This window comes from Pantherophis guttatus, chromosome 1, assembly GCF_059756535.1.
Source record: "Pantherophis guttatus breed Tessera chromosome 1, ASM5975653v1, whole genome shotgun sequence".
NCBI lineage: Eukaryota > Metazoa > Chordata > Lepidosauria > Squamata > Colubridae > Pantherophis > Pantherophis guttatus.
Genome location: NC_142063.1, coordinates 171,466,642 through 171,483,569, shown reverse-complemented (window position 1 = coordinate 171,483,569; position 16,928 = coordinate 171,466,642). Strand labels below are relative to the sequence as shown.

General features: G+C 38.9%; 1 protein-coding gene across 3 annotated transcripts in view; it reads right to left on the bottom strand.

Moving 5' to 3' along the window:
* Nucleotides 1-16,928, bottom strand: part of PARD3B (par-3 family cell polarity regulator beta) — a 568,533-nt gene that overhangs the window by 157,498 nt on the left and 394,107 nt on the right. For all 3 annotated transcript variants that reach the window (XM_060688120.2, XM_060688124.2, XM_034431407.3), the window contains exon 19: nucleotides 7,121-7,231. In XM_060688120.2, the coding sequence (XP_060544103.2) occupies nucleotides 7,121-7,231 (111 nt within the window). The remainder of the gene's footprint in view (nucleotides 1-7,120; nucleotides 7,232-16,928) is intronic.

Below are 16,928 nucleotides of genomic sequence, written 5' to 3'. Positions count from 1 at the left end.
TTTTCATATCACATTTTTGGGTGAAGGGGAGGAATACAATAAAGCATTGTAAACATTAGCAGATTAAAATTAGATTTCTGAGTTACTCTATATTTTTTCAAAATGGAACTGAATTTAGCTTATGCCAAGCATCCACAGCTGCAATATTAAAGTTCATTTTCTCAAATATCAAACAGATAGATATTGATTTAAAGTGTATTAGCATGCAGCAATGCTCAGGGCTGAAAAGACAATGCAGGGTATCTCTTGAGCTTTGCAAGGCTTTGTGGAATTCAAGGAAACCACAAACTTGAAATAATTTATTAGACCCCCCAAGACTAACATTCATTTCTTCCGATATACAGCTACAGAAACCAAGGACTACCTTTATATTTTTCTTCTTTATTTTCTGTATGTAAGCCTACTTTCTGTAAGACAATAGGATGTCCATTAATACGGTAAGCTCTTTCCAATTCATAAAAAAGCCAATTTGGTCTAGTGGTTAAGGCACCAGGCAAGAAGCCAGGAGACTGAGTTCTAGTCCCACTTTAGGCATGAAAGCCAGCTGAGTGATGTGGGCCAGTCACTCTCTCTCAGCCCAACCCATCTCACAGGCTTGTTGTTGTGGGGAAAATAGAAGGAAGGAGTATTTTGTGTGTTCACCACCTTATTTATAAAAAAATAATTAAAGCAGGATAAACATCTTGAGAAGGAAGGATTGCAATATATGTTTTCCTCCGGGAGGTCACTGCAATCTTTCATTTAGCAAATAGTGCTTCAAAGCAAATCTGCAGGTTCTGAGCACTCTGACTCTGAAATCAAGCACAATGTTTGTAAAACAGTGTCCAACATTTAAAGAATTCTTATTTTAAGGAAGGCATCCTAATTTATTTCTTTTAAAATCGTTAATTTTGATGTGGGGTTGCTCAGTTGACACCTTAAAAGACAGACATATTCAGGGGTGGGCTGCTGGGGGTTCGCAGGGGTTCGGGAGAACCTCTAGCTAAAATTCTGTGCAGTTTGGAGAACCCCCAAATCCCACTCCTGGCTAGCCCCACCCACCCCACACTGCCCCTCCCAGGAGTCCCCACGTGGCCCGTTTTGGATGCAGGTAAATGCAGGGCGTACATGGAGGCTCGGGGAGGGTGAAAAACGGGCCTACTGGAAGTTTGGAAAGGCTGGAAACAGGCCTGTTTCCGGCCTTCAGACCTTGGGAAGGCCGTTTTTGCCCTCCCAGAGGCTCAATGAAAGCCTTTGGAGCCCAGGGAGGGCAAAAATGTCCCCCTGCCATAGTACAGGAGGTCAACCAGGCCATGCCCACCATGGTCACACCCACCCAGCAACCGGGAAGAGAACCCCTTACTAGACTTTTTGAAGCCCACCCCTGAACATATTGCTTGTTTATCACAGGTGTCTGAAAATGCTGGTGCTATCTCTTGATGGGGAAGCATTGCCCATAAAGATACAGATCTGTGACTGGAGGATTCTTCTGAATTCATGGCCCCTATTAAGGCAGCATGGTGGTGGTTGGGTGCTATGCCCAGGGGGTCCCTTTGTATAACGTTGCCTTCTGTGCCAGTTGTGGCTTTACTTAATGCAAGGCAACCCGGCAATAGTATTTCACATTCTCATTACTACCTGGTAATGAGGTACCAGATTACACAATGCTGCTACTTAGGGCTGCTTTTAAAGAACATAGCAATGTTATGTCCAGAATACTAACAGACACCTATTGTTGGGATCCTATCATACTTGTGTCTCAGACCTTGCACTAGCTTCTGAGTATAGCTTAAAGTGTTGGTTTTGACCTATAAAGTCCTTTATGGCTTGGCACTTACTTATTCCCAGAACATTTATTTCAACTGGAATGAGCCCAATTTATAGGTCATATTGGAAGGAACAGTTAATAGCTCTCCAGGAAGTTTAAAAAAAAAAGGGGCGGGGGGGAGAGGTTGAAGCCAAAGATTGCTGTTTTTCAGTAGCTGCTTTACCCTTTGAAACAATCTTCTGATGGAAATCAGACTGAGACTTTCTTTGGATGCATCTAGGAAAATTTTAAAAAATCAAGTTCTTTGTAAATCATTTACATTCTAGAATGAGCTGTCACTATAACATAATGATTCAGCATGATTATCTATGTGTTGTTCTATTGTTTGATTAGGCCATGGTTTATTGATTGTATGTTTGTAATAAACTTACTGTGAATATTTAAATCAGTTTTAATATAGCTTGTAAACCACTGTGAATTGGACTTGACTGTAGTGTCATATAAATGTAATAAATAAACAAATAATCTGGCCAGGGAGACCTACTCTTTCTTACATACATTTTTAGGTGACTCTGAGATCTACAGTGGAATAACAAGACATCAGTAGGAAAACCACAATGGAGATAAATGTCTCTTTATAAGCATCCCCATAACAGCTGTTAAAGTTGGTGTTGATAGCATTTGAGGAAGAGTGGAGACAAACTGAATTCTAGTCAAAGAACCAACTACTGTACTAAACATATACATACATACATACATACATACATACATACATACATACATACATACATATATATATATATATATATATATATATATATATATATATATATATATATATAATGTTTTCTGAGGCTTTCGCGAGTGTTTGTATGTAGGTCTTTGGTTATTCGGGTTTTCTCTCGCGTAAAATTGGAGGTTTCTTGGCAACGTTTCGACGAAGTCTCATTCATCATCTTCAGGCTGGTGTCTTCGGCTTCGTGCTTCTAGGAGCAATGAAGCACATTGCTCCTAGAAGCATGAAGCCGAAGACACCAGCCTGAAGATGACGAATGAGACTTCGTCGAAACGTTGCCAAGAAACCTCCAATTTTACACGGGAGAAAACCCGAATAACCAAAGACCTACACACACACACGCACACACACACACATATATATTTTGCATATGCAAAATGATTTCTTGGAATGCAATGCTGTACCAATGGAAACATATATATCTAAAGAACATGTAAGAATTTGCATACACATGATGAAAAGAACCCCCCCCCACACACACACATGATGAGCAAACGGACAACAAATTTAGCAAGGCTAATCTTATTCTGGGACACATTTATTCCACAGTAAGATCTGCAGCTATTGATATTTAGCTGACTGAATTAAAAAGTGGCTACTAAATATTAATAACATCCCACTGAATGGTGTGAAGACATCACTTAGTTTGTTAGCCATTCCGTGAAAAGATGTTTCCTTCATTATAATTTTATTGACACACTTAAGGAGTTCAAGACTTTGTGAGTAACTATCTTCTGGAGCCATTTATCACGAAATTCTTTCTGAACTTGAATCCAACTTGAGTCCCAAAACAACTTTCCTGACTGTGCTTCAGGAAAGAACTTCTGTGGCTAGAATGAAAGAACTTCTGTGGTTAGAATGAAAGAGTACTTCCTCAAGAGGCACTTTTCTTGAAATTAGGAAACTCACTGCTTTTTGGATAAGGATCCCCCGCCCATAACTTCTATTCGGGAAAATGATTGGGATGGAAATCAAAGTGCCAAGACAAGGAAAAAATCTTTTTCTACCTCTCCACCATATAAACATTGGAACAGCACCAAACTATCATGTTAGCAGACATGGAACATTCGTAGTAGATGGCTAACAAACTTTTACCAATATCAGTAATTAGGAAAGCAGTTAAAATCTATAAAACCCAGATGAGTGGCTCAGGCTCATAATATCATTTTTCTGCTATCTCTAGCCATTGCAATTGTTAATATTTACAATAAATTAATCTCTCCCCTAATGAGGAATGTGCAACTAAGTGTGCAGAGCCTACATTCTTGTAAATCATTTTTGAGGCTTTCTGAGTTCAGAAGGTAAGACAAAGTATGCAGCTTGTGAAGTCATAGTGGCAGCAAGATCTACAGCACAAGATCACTGCATGATGGTGGTTGCCAATACATCCATTAAAATCTCAGGCCTGAACTACTTTATACATTATAGGATTAGTGAATCTTGGGGCAGAGTTATAAAATTCAGCCTTATTCTCTGGGTAAATCCTCATTATGTTAACAGAATAGCAACAAAAAGCATTAAAGTTTCACTCATCTTCATAACTTAAATAGTATCTTAGATGTGCATTTTTTACACTAGTATGTCATAGGAAAGCTAGCTTTTTATTGTTCATAAAATCAGCTGCCATTGTTCAAGACCTTGGCAATACCTTCTTTCTTTTTTGCCAGTATCACTCATTACACTAAGCTCTTGAGCTACGTCCCACATGGATGTTCATAGTTTGGTAACTGAAGCATCATGTTAGTGCAAATGAATTACCTCAAGCATGCTAAAGACACATGTTCCACAGCATGAATGTCTTTAGAGTCTTGTAGCTTTCCTGCTGCACACCAACCGCCAGAGCTGCTAAATCTGGCCAGGTTGGTAGTGATGTTCTCCAGGCTTATGGTTTTTGGTGTTCCCCATACTTATGGTTCTGGAGGACTTCAATCTGCCATTCATGGCCACCATTGAGCTAACTCATGTTATCTCTGGTTGACTTACAAGGGAGGCCACACATTAGATAATAGTTTTTAATCACATGACAGTGGAGACATGATTTAAAACAGTAATTTCCCAGGTTATTTAAAAAGAAGTAAAAAAAAAAGTATGTGCATGCACATACAGGAACCTGAAAAAATATACACAAATATCTATAGTACTTTAAGAGTAAAAAGGATCAATGTGGATGACATTTTGTAGTGATTAACTCATTCTTCCCCCATACAGAGTGAAGATGCATTTTAAATGCACAAGTACCATATGAGCAGGCACTCTAATATATCTGTTGTAAACAAGGAAAAGGCAACCTTGTATCCTTCAGATATTTCTACTTTTAGCCAGCATGGCAAAAACAAGGTGTTGTGAAAGTAATAGTCCAGAGGTGTCAAATTCAAGGCCTGAGGACCAGATCCAGCCCGCGAGGTGCTTAGATCTGGCCCGTGGGGCCACCCTGGAAACAGCAATGAACCAGCCCGCAGTGCCTCTGCCAGGGAAAATGGAGCTCAGGAGAGCTGCATGCAGCCCTCCCAAGCTCCATTTTCCCTGGCAGACGGTTGCAAGAAGCCATCACAGATGAAAATGGAGCTCGCGAGGGCTGCATGTGGCCCTCCCGGGCTCCATTTTCTCTGGCAAAGAGTTGCAGGAGGCCATCAGAGCCAGAAACAAAGCTCACAAGGGCTGCGTATGGCCCTCCTGGGCTCCGTTTTCGCTGGCAGAGGGTTGCAGGAGGCTGTCACAGCTAGAAACAGAGCTTGGGAGCCCGTTTTCATTGGCAGAGCACTCTGGCCACCAAAGGCATCCCTGATACGAGTGATGATGAGCTGGACACACCCATCCCAGCCCCCTGAGGTCAAACCAACCCTGATACGGCCCTCAATGAAATCGAGTTTGACACCCCTGTAATAGTCAAAACATCTGGATGCACCAATCATCCTATCCCTGTGGTAAACCATGGGAATTAATTTATGGTGTACATGGCTGAAGTAGGATTAAAAGTCATCTGAATGGGACACTAGACAGTTTACTGGTGTGACCATGACTGATAAGATCTGCATTTTTGCTGCCTTTCCTGAGGAGTCATCTCACTCAATAAAATATTAGTAAAAGAGTAGAGCTATATTTATATTACCAGCTGCAGCTAAAGGTTGTTATGCAATTAGAGCTTACTTATGTGACATGCTTGTTAAAACAAAAGCCTTCTTCTAGGCAACATTGACCAGAACTGTCTTCAGAAAGATGACATATTAATATGTTATATAAAAATGATAGAGAAAATAGGAATAATCTCCTTGTCTATATGGTATAAATTAAGCCCTCCTTTGGGATTCATGTTGTACATTCTTTCTCTAAAGGAGAAATAAATGATAGAAAACTATCCAGGGAAAAATGGTATTTCTTTTCTTGTTTAATTGTAGAATAAAAATCAAATATGTGAGTTAAAAATATCATATAGGTTCATCAGCTTCTAAGCACACCTGCTGTTCCCCATTTCTGTCTCAAATGATTCCAGGTCAAAAGGTGAATAATTATTAGACAAGATAAACCAGAATTATAAAGGCATGGAATCGAGTGTTTTTAATAGGTTCTTACCAATTAACTGTCACTCCAGGGAATATATTCTATTTTGAAAGAAATTTTACCACTACAAGAAATATTAACAACAATTACTCTACGTCTGTCCAATTGGAACATTAACCTAGAAACAGACGGGATCATTCCCAGAAGTCTGCCAACATTTTAACAAATGGCAGTGGCCCTTTAACAGATGGGATGCATGCTCTGTAGTTTGCCAGGATCCCAGCAATGAACATGAGCTTCCATAAAAATGAAAGACATGTACCTTACAATTGCCAGCGATAGAGTTTCAGTGTCATCAATGCAAGCGCTGGTTAAGCATATAGACCGACCACCATTTTGGCTATAAGATGATGGCGATTCATATGAGAACAATTATTGATTGGATAAACTTTAAAACTAATTTTATCATTTGCGTAATATTATGTATATTTTTATAAACACTTTATAAATAATAATAAAAAACAAAATGCTGAATTTAGCAAATGATGTCAGGCTTTTTTTGTGTTTCTAACTAAACCAAGTCCAAGGCATAAGCTAGGCATGACAGACAAGAGATCATTGGAAATGTGGCCTGTATCACAGCCAGAGGGACATATATATTATTTAATTTCTTCACATATTTATTGACACAGAATATGCAATCATTACATATAATTTATTTGGATATACGGTTTCTCAATATATGATTCTGTATGCAACTTACCCTATAACCTGGTATTTGTGGCTTTTTCTATATGACTTTTCCAATATAGTCTTAGGTAAATGATTTCTTCTATATTCAATTTTTAAAACTGAAAGTAATCCTCATGTACATTTTAAAACTCAATTTACCCAATACACACTGAAAGTTTTTACAGATAGATACCATTTTGTAATAAACTTTCCATTAAGAATTATAGGCATTCTTGAGTACCTTCCCCAGACTTTGTTGGCCAGCGCTCAGCTTTCCTTTCTACTGAAGACCAGCAAATAATAACAACACACACACACACACACATACACACAAACACTGAGCTCACCTTTCCCGTTCCTCCTTCATCTTTTCTAGGTCATCTTCTTTCAGTGTACTTTGCTTGGAGTTTCCCTTCTGATCACTTTTTACACCTTTATCCTCTTTTTTCTTGCCAAATCTGATTTAAAAATGAGATTTCATATTAAAATAAGCCAAAAATACTATGAAAATCTTCAGAGCTGATTTAAATAGACCGATTTAAGCAAACAAAGTATATTATGGTTTGTTTCAGCTTCAATAAAGCTGACTCAAGGAACTCATTTTTTTAGAGTATAAATTAACTTATTTTCCACAAACTTTTCCATAAATTTTTCATTATAATTTCCATTTTTATTGTTTTAGAAATATTTCTCTTTTGTGATTTTAATGCTTTCAATGTTGTAAGACACCCAGAGTCACTTCAAAAGGAGAGGGTGGCAAATAAATTTAACAAACAAACAAACAAACAAACAAACAAACAAACAAACAAACTGGCATGTAAGAAAATCTATAGGGACAGTCCAAGGGGAGCAATTATGTCGTAGAAAATATGGGAAACTCTGTTTCTGTCAAATTCACAAGATGAAAAATCGTGGCCAACCTAGTACTAAAGTTACTTTAAAAACATGAGCAAAGAGAATGGAAACTCTAAATAATTTAGCCCAAAATCAGTTATTTCCAATCTAAGCATAAAACAAGGTGATGAAAACATATGAAGTAAACTCAGCTTCAAAGAAAACAACCATTTAATGAGATTTTCTTAATTTTTTTTATTAAATTATGTGGAGGAGAGCCTTGAAAGGCCAAGCCAGTTCTGTCTCCCCAACAGTTTAATGTGATTGTTTTGACAATCAAAAGACTGAGAAGATGCTCTAAAGACTGAGAAGATCCCTCCTCAGATAATCTGGAAGGAGTTTAATCGCTGCATAGAATCCTCAGGAGAATGTGGCTACCTTCACATCAAGCAGTTACGATCCCGAGTTATTTTTTTAAGCCCGATTTTTTACTAATCATTACCTATGTAACATGTATGCATGTATACCATTTTCTTAATTGATTCACCATTTATTTCTAATGTTATATTATTAATAAATATATTATTCTTTCTAATTTTTATAAAATTAGCATTTGTAAAAAAAAAATGCTAACCATTACCTCTTTTCTGGTGCTAAAGGCCTTTGTAAAAGGCATTCAATAGGTATGTTTCATACATGTGCATACATAGCGGTATGAATGTGTATGTATGAATTATACTAATGAATATCTTGAATATATATATGTGTGTTTGTGCATGTATGTATATGTGCATATATCTCTATAAAAATAAAAGATTTCAGTTATTTTGTGTGTCTCTACAAAATACTGTTTTATTCATTAAGCATCTCTCCTGTGGCATGCTGGATGAATTATGTTTTCCCAAAAAGTTGGCATTTTTTCAGTGAGCGAAATTGAATTCCTGACTTTCATTTCATTATTATATAGCTCACAATACTACTGAATTCAAATAATGAGTCTCCAGCATAGTACAGTACAAAGCGAGTCTCTAAAAGGAAACCACATAATACTGCTTGGAGACTCCACATATTAATTGCCAATTAAAAATATCTTGTTCTGTGTAAATTCAACATTTGCATAAGGTTAAGTTTATGCACATATGTTATGTACATTTCTTGTGTATATGAAGTGGTATGTAGAGAGGTCAATCTTTTTGGTTCAGTATGCATGCTAGATGCTTATGCAAAATAGCAGGGGTTATGGATATGGATATCCCTTCACATATTGTCACTGGAGCAGACAAAGCACCAATTTATGATAATACTATTACCGTTATTTCTAGATTTTCTCTTTCTGAGTTCTTTCTAGTATTAGAAAGAACTAATCCCTTTCCTGGACCGACAATCCCTACTCACAGTCACTCATGCCCTAGTCACTTCCCGTCTTGACTATTGCAATGTGCTCTACATGGGGCTGCCCTTAAAGAGCACCTGGCACATGGTTTGGGGCAGAACTCAGTGTGCACATGTATCACCTCTCCTGTGGGAGCTGCATTGGTTGCCGATTTGCTTCCGGATGCAATTCAAGTGTTAGTTGTCATCTTTAAAGCCCTTCATGGCTTGGGGCCAGGTTATCTGAGGGACCATCTCTTGCGGTCACATCTACCCGACCCACCAGAGTGGGGAGGCAAGGAATGTTGCGGGTCCCATCCCCTAGGGAGATACACCTGGTGGGACCCAGAAGAAGGGCCTTTTCCATGATGGCTCCCTCTCTCTGGAACATCATTCCCCCAGAGATTAGATTCTCTTCTCTAGCACTCTTCTGGAAGGCACTGAAGACCTGGTTCTGCCAGCAGGCCTGGGGAATGGAAGAGTGGGATGGAGCCCATTAAATGGCTTGTGGATGTGTTGTTGCAGGGTGGAGGGTTATTATATTATTTTATTATGGGATTAGTTTTATTGTTTTATATATAAGGTTTTTATATTCCTGTAGGCAGCCTTGAGTCACCATGTGTGAATAGGCGGCAATATAAATTTCCTAAAATAATTAAATAATTGCTCATCTCAACATAAAAGTTGAATAGACTTATATACCGCTTCCACAGTGCTTTACAGTACTTTCTAAGTGGTTTACAGAGTCAGCATATTGCCCCCAACAATCTGGCTCCTCATTTTACCAACCTTGGAAGGATGGAAGTCAACTTTGAGCCTGGTGCAATTTGAACTGCCAAACTGCTGGCAATTGGCAGTCAGCAGAAGTAGCCTGCAGTACTGCATTCTAACCACTGCATTGCAGTGGTTAGAATGTACTAGGAATGGGGCATGTATGAATTATCTACAGTAAAAATGAAGAAATACAGTCAACAATGAATAGGTGTTGAATGAATGTGGGTACAATGCAAAAGCGAGTGATCAGTTCAAAGGACAAATATTTGAAGAAGGATTAAATGGATCAAGAAGATGGAAGGAAGGAAAGATCAGTAACACTGAGCCAGTTTGGCTCTCAACAGTGGCTAAGGCACCATACTAGAAACTGGGAGATCATGAATTCTAATTCTGACTTTCTGCTTTGGGAACAAAACCAGTTGGTCACCTTGGGCCAGTCACTCTCTCTTAACCCTAGGAAGACAGCAAGGGCAAACTAATTCTGAAACTCTTGCCATGAAAACTGCAGGGCCTAGTCTAGGCAGTTTATTTATTATTTATTACATGTATTTATATGCCGCCATTCTCCCGAAGGACTCAGGGTGGCGAACACAAGTTAAGAAACAAGTACAATAAAATCATAATTTAATCCAAATAATTAATTAGTAGTAAATAATAAAGCCCGGAATCAGTCTCAGCCTATTTGTTTGAAAAGCCAAGTCTTCAAGTCCCGACGGAAGAAGTAGAGATCAGGAGCTGTCCGGAGCTCAGTGGGTAATTCATTCCAGAGGGTGGGAGCACCCACAGAGAATGCCCTACCCCTGGGCACAGCAAGGTGACATTGGCTCGCCGTCGGAACCCTGAGGAGAGCGGCCCTATGTGAGCGAACAGGACGGTGAGAGGCAGGCAGGAGAAGGTCATGCAAATATCCCGGACCTAAGTCATGAAGGGCCTTATAGGTGAGGACTAGCACCTTGAAGCGGACCCAGAGAACCACTAGTAACCAGTGCAGCTCACGCAGGAGGGGTGTTATATGGGAGTAACGAGGGGCTCCCATAACAACCCGTGCAGCTGCATTCTGGATCAGCTGGAGTCTCCGGGTGCATCTCAGGGGCAGGCCCATGTAGAGGGAATTGCAGTAATCCAAGCGGGAAGTAACCAGGGCATGAGTGACTGTGCGAAGGTCATCTCGGTCCAGGAAAGGGCGCAACTGGCGCACCAGGCGAACCTGTGCGAAGCCCCCCCCGGTCACGGCCATTAGATGGTCTTCTAGTGATAGCCGAGCATCCAGGAGGCACCCAAGTTGCCAGTAATCAAGAAAGATATGAAGGAAATAAAAGTGCATATACCAGAGAGCCTGTTTTTTTTTTCTTATTGTATGCTATAATATTTTTATTATTAGTTTGTTTTTTAAAAAAAGATGTATAGGTTCTATTATATATTATAAAACAATTGCTACCCTATTTACTAGCAGGAAGAAGAAAGTATTTGGTCTTAAAACATGTAATTCTTTTTCGGAATTCATGACTGATTTTGCTCAGGCAAAAAATAGTATTCCTTTTTTCCATACCCATCATGGAGCACATTGCTTATGGGCCAAAAGGAATGTGGGGAAAGGAATAGGAAATAATCAACAACTCAAAACAAACAGAATGCTTTAGTGGAAGGCAAGCACCTGCCTAGGGATAAGCATCAGCAAAAAGCATATTTTTTTCTCTCTAGTGAATTCAGATAGGAGGCCTAAATACTGTTCTGTAGAGAAATCTCTACTTCCTTGAATTTTTAGCAGGCAGAAATATCATCAAAAAGGGTTGAGTATTTGAGATCATCAATTATTCTATCACATAATAACTTTACAAGCTTAATCAGATAGTGTAAAGTAGCCCTCAAGCTAATTCTGGAAAGATCTGAATCTAATAGCAGCCCAGAAGAGAGCTTTCTTGTCTAATACATACATATTAAATGGATAACACACTGCTTTTAGAGACGCTGCGTTCTAACCACACTATGTTTTATTGTTTCTGCTCTCCTTCCTAGTTTCATTTAAGCAGACCAGAGGTTTAATATTTGATTTTGCCTGTGCTAAAGTTTTTACCAAGTAATACTGCCCCAATTTTTCTATGGGTATAGGAACAATGCAGAATGTGGACCAAAATAGAAAGAAATTAAAGTTGCTTCTCTTCCCTCTTTAGACAGGAATGTTGTCTTTTTTACAAAGAAAAAATTATATATATCGGACAAAAATACAAACAAACAGAAGGAGCACCCATGGGATCAAGAACTCAGTCAGAAAAAAAGAACCAATTCCTTCCCTGGTCTAGCACCTTAGAGCCACAGGACTTGACAGAGAAAGATATTGAAGGATATCAGAAGAAATTGTATACATTTTGCAATGGTGGGAAAAGACCTAGATTAGTGAAGAAAATGTGGTATCAAAATCAAAAGGAAGGTGGATTAGGAATCCCTAAACTACTCAATTATTATTGGGCTTATGCTATTCGGACTGTGGTAAAAATATTTAAAGGTGAAGATAGCCATTGGAGAGATTTAGAATTAAAAGACATCAAGAGATTTGGCTCAACATGGTTTTTAGATAAAGCAAAATCAAAATGTGTAATTAATAGCTATTGGTTAAAGGGACTGAGTAAAATTTGGAATAAATTTGTTAAAATTTTAATTCCAGATATAATTTTCTTAGGGAAGACAATTGAAAATTGGCCGATTAAAACTAATATAAGTCGTGATAGGGTAATGGAAGATGAAAATATACAAATTATAATAGATTGGTTAAAAACTTCAGAAAATGAAAGGAGGAAAAAAGAAATCATTGAAAAATTGGGTTTAGGCTGGTTTGAAAAAATACAGATAGAAAAATGGACTAAGAAAGTAAGGGACAATTGTTCAATAAGTAGAAGTAAAACTGAATTTGAACATTTAGTATTCCAAATTATGAAAGATGAAATTAGGCTAAAGGGACTCGTTAGTAAGATATATAAGATTATAAATTTTGATGGAAAACCACAAAGGGTGATGAAGACGAATTGGGAAAAAGAACTTAATATTAAAATATCAGATTTAGATTGGAATGTGAATTGGAAGAGTAGAATTATGAAGACTTTATCTGTAAGGATTAAAGATATTATAAGGTTGTTTGGAAATGGTATTTGACTCCATTAAGATTGACATTGATGGATAACAAAATTAGTAAACAATGTTGGAGATGTGATATGGAATTAGGGACTTATGAACATATATGGTACAAATGTGATAAAGTTAAAAAGTTTTGGCAACAATTGGAGAAAATGATATTTGAAATGATGGGGAAAGCAATAATATTGAGACCAGAAACTATATTACTGTTGATAATTAAGGAAATAGAACCAACAAAATATGAGAAAGAATTGATTAGAATTATGATTATAATGGGTAGAATTATAATAGCCAGATATTGGAAATTAGATGTGAATTTTAGAATAGAAGAATGGTATTGTGAAATGTGGAAATTAGCTTTAAATGATAAAATGACATGCGATATAAAATTAGAAATGGTGACTATAAAGAAGATATTTTCTGGAAAATTTGGAAACCATTCGTGGACTATGCGCTGAGAAAATTGGATGCTTCGGTACCTGTACCCCGAGAACGTGGATTTTGGCGATCATGAGGATATATCCGAAGTACCAAATCTTCCTTTCTTATGTATAGCACAGGGTGAAGTATTGTATATGTTGTTTGTAATGTTATTTTAATAATAAAAATTAAAAAAAAAAAGAGCCACAGGACATGAAATTGACTTTAAAAAGACCAGAACTATCACCAAAACTGAACACTTTAACAACAGAATAATTAGAGAAGCCATTGAGATAAAAAAACGCCCACACAGCATGAATAAACAAGATGATACCTCCCGCCTACCAGCCATTTGGAAACCCGCCCTTATTGACAAACGAGTCCCTAACACAAAGATTGACACCAGACCCACACTCACGAGAGCCACACAGGATGTAACCACCACACATTCATGCAGAAAGCAGACTCAAACCCATACTGATGATGAGGCACGACCACGGACCAGAAGCCAGACCACAGCTGCATCATTAGCCACTTTAAACCCCTCCAATCCATAAAATAAAAGCCTCCCCCATCAACGAAGAGATCCAGCAAAGAATCATTCCCAGACAGAAATCATCCAGATGCCCTAATCTCTATGGTCTCCCCAAGATACACAAAGAAGGAACCCCACTTAGACCCATAGTCAGCTCCATAGGCTCACTTCTACAAAACCTAGCCAAATTTCTCGCCAAACAACTACAGCCCTATGCAGAATCCATCAACTCACATGTAAAAAACTCATTCCAGTTCACAGAAATAATAAAGAAACAAAACTTACAGCCCAGCAACCTACTCGTGAGCTTCGATGTCATATCCCTCTTCACCCAAGTGCCAATCAAAGAAGCCTTGACAGCTATCCAAAACAAATATAACCCCCCCCCAAGCACATCCTAGATCTGACCAACCACTGCCTATCCAACACATACTTCATCTATAACGGACAAAAATACAAACAAATAGAAGGAGCACCCATGGGATCACCCCTCTCACCTGTCATTGCTAACCTCTACATGGAACACTTTGAAACCCAAGCTCTAGAAAAATCTGATCACAAACCCAAACTCTGGCTCAGATACGTAGACGACACCTTCATAATCTGGCCACATGGGAAAGAAAAACTGGACAACTTCCTCACACATCTCAACAGCCTAAACCTCAAAATACAGTTCACCATGGAAAGAGAAGTGAGCAACCAACTTCCCTTTCTGGATGTCTTAGTCTACAAAAAATCCAATGGCTCCCTAGGACACACCATCTACTAGAAGAAAACACACACAAACTGCTATCTGCACGCACTCTCACACCACCACCCAGCACAGATCAACTCCGTAGCCAAGACACTCATCTCCAGAACAAAACGCTTAGCTGACGAACAACACCTAAAAACCGAACTACACACTCTCACTAACGTACTAACATCCAATGGATTCCAAAGAAATAAGATTACCAACCTAATCCAAAAAGAAACCCCCACTAAAATCCAAGACAGAGAACAAGAAAACGGCAAAGCCCTCCTCCCATACATAAAAGGCATCACAGACAGAATCAGCAAGATCCTCCACAAACACATCAAGACAGCATTCTGCACAAACCGAAAAATATCCACCATCCTAAGAAACCCCAAAGACAAAATTGAGTTAGAAAATCAAGAAGTATATGAAATCCCATGCACCGCCTGCCCCACCACATACATCGGACAAACCAACGGAAGAATAAGTGCACGCACTGAAGAACACAAGAACTCAGTCAGAAAAGAGGAATCAACTTCTTCCCTGGTCCAAAACCTCAAAGCCACAGGACATGATATTGACTTTAAAAAGACCAGAACTATCGCCAAAACTGAACACTTTAACAACAGAATAATCAGAGAAGCCATCGAGATAGAAAAACGTCCACACAGCCTGAATAAATGAGATGATACCTCCCGCCTACCAGCCATTTGGAAACCCGCCCTTATTGACAAACGAGTCCCTAACACGAAGATTGACACCAGACCCACACTCATGAGAGCCACACAAGATGTAACCACCACACATCCATGCAGAAAGCAGACTCAAACCCACACTAATGATGAGGCACGACCACGGACCAGAAGCCAGACCACAGCTGCATCATTAGCCACTTTAAACCCCTCCAATCCATACATGAAGCAGACTGACACCCACCATGAAGAGGTGGCACGGCCACGAACACGAAGCCAAACAACAGCAACACAGGTCACCAGCTCAAATCCCCTGCTACTCAGACTAACCCGAGCACAACCAAGCCCCCACCTAAACAGAACACACACCCAGTCAATCAGAGCATAGCCAACCCCCCATCCAATCAGAGCACAGCCAAACCTCCAACCAATCAGAATACACTTCCACCCAATCAGAACACAGCCAAGCTCCCACCCAATCAGTTCACACCCCCACTGGTAGTTAAAGGAAGAAACAGCTGTGATCAAACACATTGCTCCTAGAAGCACGAAGCCGAAAACACCAGCCTGAAGATGACGAATGAGACTTCGTCGAAACGTTGCCAAGACACCTCCAATTTTACGCGGGAGAAAACCCGAATAACCAAAGACCTACATAGAAACACCCGCGAAAATCTCAGAAAAAATGAAAACACACACACACACACACACACACACACACACACAGAAAGTTCATTGTAACACCTGGCAATTATAACACGTAGATACTGCAACAAGAAGAGTGCTATTAGCTAGTGATGTATTATTATTGTCAAAATCTGGATAAACTGAAGTAAGATTATATACTAATGGACTGTAAATCCAGATGAAAATAGCTCTCTTTGCTATTTTTGGCTTTATACCAAAACTGTGTGAAGTTGCACAGTACACCTGCCATACTAAATATACTGCCTTTTGGTAACCTTGGCTGGATTTTTTTTTAAAAAAAACTTTTTTTGCCATTTACAAAATTTTTAGAAAGTTCCTCCTGCTGGTTTTATATCAAAGCTGAAACCTGTTAAGATTTCCAAACATCCAGGTGTCAAAGCTATGGCACAAAACATGATAGAGTCCTCAGGGGCCATGCTCATCTTTAAGGTGCAGCAAGACTTACTAGGCAAGAAATGATGCAAATGCAGCCTCTAATATGACAAAGCAACAGACTAGTTTGAATTGCCAAAGATAAGGAAGTTTTACTTATTTATTCATTCAACTTTCTTCCATGAGCTCAAGCGCTCAGCACTCTCTCCTCCAATTTCCCCCCACAACAACCCTGTGTGCTTGCTTGGCTCCTTCCTCCCTCTTCTCGAGGCCTTGGTTTTACTCTGCAATTTAGTTTGTTAGATCTGGGCTGCTATTAGATTCAGATATTTCTAACATTTGCAATTATAAGAAAGGAATGGAGATGTTAGCAGCCTTTGATGTAAGAGAGAGATAAAATGATACAGTAACAGAAGATCCCTAAAAGGCTTGTATCTGAAAGAGTTCAGTGGAACTAATAATTCCCACATACTTTATATCTTAAGAAAAATCCTGGCTATCAAATGAAAAATTGCACTTATTCAAAAAAAGAGGGGAACTTTACATGAGTTCAAAAAGTCTATTTGAAACCAAAAAAAAGCACA